Here is a 4,247-nt window from a genome sequence, read left to right on the forward strand (position 1 = left end):
GACACCAAGTTAGGTTTGCTCTTTGTTTTTTTCAACACCACATACAGGACTATCGCGTAATACTGCGTGTTAGATACATTTAAGAAAAGATCACGCATTATCTTGTGCATTAAGAGGGCATTTGCCACCATATCACACGTCATCAATGCATATGTCATGTAAAGTGTATATCAAGTGGTCTTGACATCTTGAAGAGTTGAATCCAATGCAATGCTGATTTGCTCCAGTAAAATCCATTTTCTCTCACCTGGCCACATTATTTGTCATCCTCAAGTCCTAATTTCCCCCCATAACGCACAGGTATCTAAGCATGTATCTTCGATTGAGATATTTCTACCTCTTTCTACTGGGAATTGGTACCATCGTGAGCACAACTTCTCAAGAATGTCCTCATCTTACGATGAAAGCCAAGATTCGTCCCCATGTCCGACGCAGGATCTTGGCTGGCTCACGAAATGTAAAGATCTCCGTCACACTTCGCAGCAAGGACCCTACGGTTGGTATGGCATTCAAGTTGCTGCTGCCTAGGGGTATAGCCGTGGAACGGACAGCGACTCGTCCGCGCTTGGAACGATACGCAGCGCCCGAGATCGTCCAGAATCTCGATGGAACTACAGCCATATACTGGCTCCACGTTGATCTGAGTATGCACAGAATGCATCGCTTTATGGCGAAAGTACAGGTGGATAAGTGTGCTCCCGAGACTCTATCCGTAGATGCGATAGCATATCTTTCAAATGCAACAAGCATGTTCTGTACGACGCCCATACCACGCCCGGTCTCCATAAGCGTACGTCATCCAAAACTCAAGCGATCAGCCACTTGCGCTCCGACACTAGCCCCCTCTGCCAACCTTGCGGAGCCATATACTTTATTTGCCCGACAGCAGAAATTCTCGCAAAATGACCGACTTGCGCCATTCGATGATCGTCAACTCTCCCAGCCCTTACGCCAGAACAAGGATCAGGGACTCATTCCAGCCGTCCACGTGACACATCGCGAGCCTCTATCAATGAGCACCTTACAAGACTGCTTCGAGTACTGCTCACGAAACGGGGCGCAAGCTGTGCCAACCTTTTTCAATTGGAACAGCGCAGCTTGCAAGTGCTATTGCTGTATGAGTGTGTGCACTCCTTTGGTATTCGATCCTGCATTTGACACATACGAAGCAGTTGTTCCCGCAACTCTGGCACCTACGGTGGCAAACTCAAATTCTATACTGTCACTCACGCCTGGCCCGACCGCTTCCCCTACTACAACTCCCATCCCTTCTGTGTCTCCTACTGCTGGTCCAACCCCTGATGCATCTGTGACAGCCCCTCGTACACAACCCACTGGTATTCCGCCTGTGATGTCAACAATGCAGCCCACGGCTTCTCTGACCATAGTGCCTACCATACAGCCGACGTTTCCGACTATGCTGCCTACGATACACCCAACGGCCTCTCTGACTGTGGCGCCGACGATGCAGCCCACAGCATCTCCGACTAAGGCGCCGACAATGCAGCCCACGTCATCTCCGACCGGGGCACCGACAATGCAGCCCACAGCATCGCCGACTGTGGCACCGGCAATGCAGCCAACGGCCGCTCCGACTGTGGCGCCGACGATGCAGCCCGCGTCATTTCCGACTGTCGCGCCGACGATGCAGCCCACGTCATCTCCGACCGGGGCACCGACGATGCAGCCCACAGCATCTCCGATAAGGCGCCGACGATGCAGCCAACGGCCGCTCCGACTGTGGCGCCGACGATGCAGCCCACAGTATCTCCGACTGTGGCGCCAACGATGCAGCCCACGGCCGCTCCGACCATTGCGCCAACGACAAAGACCACGGCAGCCCCAACAGAACCTCCGACATTGCAACCAACCACAGCTCCGACGGCTCCTCCGACCAAGGCACCGACCATGCAGCCGACGGAAACAGCGCCCATGACTACAACTCTGGCGCTCAGTTCACAAGCTCTCCTACTCTCATCAGTTGTCAGCGACAACTATGCGTAGTTTGGGTAAGCAAATTCTTAATAGACGCGCGTCCTGTTGTACTACTTCTAAGTTGTTGATGATCTCGGCCAAATCCTACTCACAGGACTGATTCTGGCGATGTAGTAAGGGTCAATCTCTCCGACTTCAGTGAAGCAGGCAATATATATGTCGGCTCGGCAGTACCGTCCTCGGTTGTGCGCGGGGACCATGCTTATTTTGGGTAAATGATGGCTGAGAACCAAACCACAGGGCCACACTTCATGCTCTGTAACTTCTCAACGCGACCGCCTATACCCCATACATAGGACGGCTAATGGTGATGTCGTAGAAGTAGATCTCACCGATTTTAGTGAGGTCAACCATTTGTATCTCGATTCTGGATCTGTTGACACGGCCATTGTTAATGCGGACTATGCGTATTTTGGGTAAGCAAAGGCCCAGCGGATGTGAATAATGGCATACATAAGCATGTATACATAGCCATGCTTGCTAAGGTCCTAAAATCTCCGCTATATTCTACACGCAGTGTGGTTGATGATTCTAAGACTACAGTGGTAAAGGTAAATCTGGCCGGGCTTACTCTCTCGGAAAATGTTCAACTCTGGGGCCTAACGCTCAGAACGTCGGTTGTGAGCGGGAGCTACGCGTATTTCGGGTAAGCAAGGGCTTATATGGCAGGAATTGCCCCGTCGTACTTCAGGCCCTCCAAGCTGGTAATACACAAGATTATGATCTACACACAGCTCTAACGATGATCAAGGAGTGGTAGTGAAGATGAATTTGGACGATCTCACATCGGAACGGAAATATTTTCGATACGAAAATTTCCAATTTAACGACGTTCCAATGTCAATCTCAACGTCCTTTGTGAGCGCAGGCTATGTGTACTTCGGGTAAGCAGATGCCAAAAAGAGATCCACAATCCCGTATCAATCCATCTTTTCTATGTCGCTGAGGTTGACTGTCCTTTGTACACAGGACACGAGAGAGTCCAGCGGTAGTCCTCAAGGTAGATCTCGCTGATTTCAGTTTAGCAGACATCCTTGAGCTCGGTGAATATGGTGGAGAACAGCTATCTACATCAGTTCTGAGCCGAGACTATGCGTACTTCGGGTAAGTACACCCATAGAGCAAAAGCCCAGTCCAACTGGATTCCTTGCTCTCTCTCTTCCTAATAAAATTCGCTCTGCTTTCATGCACAGGACTGAAACTGACCCTGGTCTAGTTCTGGTAGTGAATCTGGTCGATTTCTCTCATGTGGATAGCCTCGATCTCAGTCCATATGGTGGAGAGTTCCTATCGACGTCGATTGTGAGCATGAACTATGCGTATTTTGGGTAAGCATGCCTCCGAAAGCGCGCAGAAAGACGTAAAACCCCTACATTTTCTTATGTTCTTTATATGCTCTCATATATCCTACAAACAGAACGAGTGCCCCCTCCGCCACCTCCGGCATAGTCATTAAGGTACCTGTTTAGCCCTTGACGTAAGAGCTTTCCTTCTTGATAGGTTTTGGGTTACTAGTCTGGAAGGATTTCCAAATACGTTCGCATGAGCCCTCAAAAAGGACTGGGCGTCTTCCATCCTTGAAAGGGGGAGATTCATCATCTTGGGCAGTCCTTACCGGCTCGCCTCTACCAATGGATGGCGAGGAAAAGAGCAACGGTCCTCCTACTCCTCCATATAATTTGACGTCTTCTTTTGGGGGTGTATGGAACTACTCATCGGGTGGAAAGGATAGAAGAACAACATGGATATTAATCGTGCAGCTTGCATACGAGATGGTTTCTTATGTACGCCCTTTTCAGGGCTTCGCAAGAGATCTGACGTTGGGGTTAGGGTTAGGGTTAGGGTTACAAATGAAGATGTGAGAGTTTCACAGTCGAAGCAGGCATTCCGGATGCTGTTGGACCGCCTCGGAGATTCGGACTCAGGGAAGGGGTCGAGTGAATCTGGTATCTATCATGTGCCGCCAGTGCCAGCACCTCTGCGGGCCAAACCGCAGGTTTTCGACATAGCCTTCATTTCTTGAGGAGCGTTTGCCGAGTTTGGCAGATATTGCAGGGGTTTCACAGACGTCAACTCGGGGAGCGGGGAGTGGTAGCAAGCGCGATATTTTGGGATGGTTAAGAGGCTTTAATTCGTCAAAAGAAATCAAATGTGATCATGTGTCTATGACTTAATGTTTCGGGGAGATATATCCATAGTACTGCGTATTTAAGGTTATGACGTATTTCCTTGCCCCTAGAAGAGCTAGGGAT

At 50.0% G+C, this 4,247-nt stretch overlaps 1 protein-coding gene across 1 annotated transcript; it reads left to right on the forward strand.

The window, feature by feature from the left end:
* Window positions 1-2,354: 2,354 nt before the first annotated feature.
* NGA_0711700 (uncharacterized protein) lies at window positions 2,355-3,541 on the forward strand (the record flags this gene model as incomplete). The annotated part of the gene is made up of 5 exons (XM_005852411.1): window positions 2,355-2,411; window positions 2,539-2,641; window positions 2,965-3,099; window positions 3,189-3,323; window positions 3,511-3,541. Exons 1-5 carry the CDS (start codon window positions 2,390-2,392, stop codon window positions 3,539-3,541), a joined length of 426 nt encoding a protein of 141 aa, XP_005852473.1. The 5' UTR covers window positions 2,355-2,389.
* Between the last annotated feature and the right edge of the window lie 706 nt (window positions 3,542-4,247).

This window comes from Nannochloropsis gaditana (genome assembly GCF_000240725.1).
Source record: "Nannochloropsis gaditana CCMP526 unplaced genomic scaffold scaffold1278, whole genome shotgun sequence".
In the NCBI taxonomy this organism is placed as follows: domain Eukaryota; class Eustigmatophyceae; order Eustigmatales; family Monodopsidaceae; genus Microchloropsis; species Microchloropsis gaditana.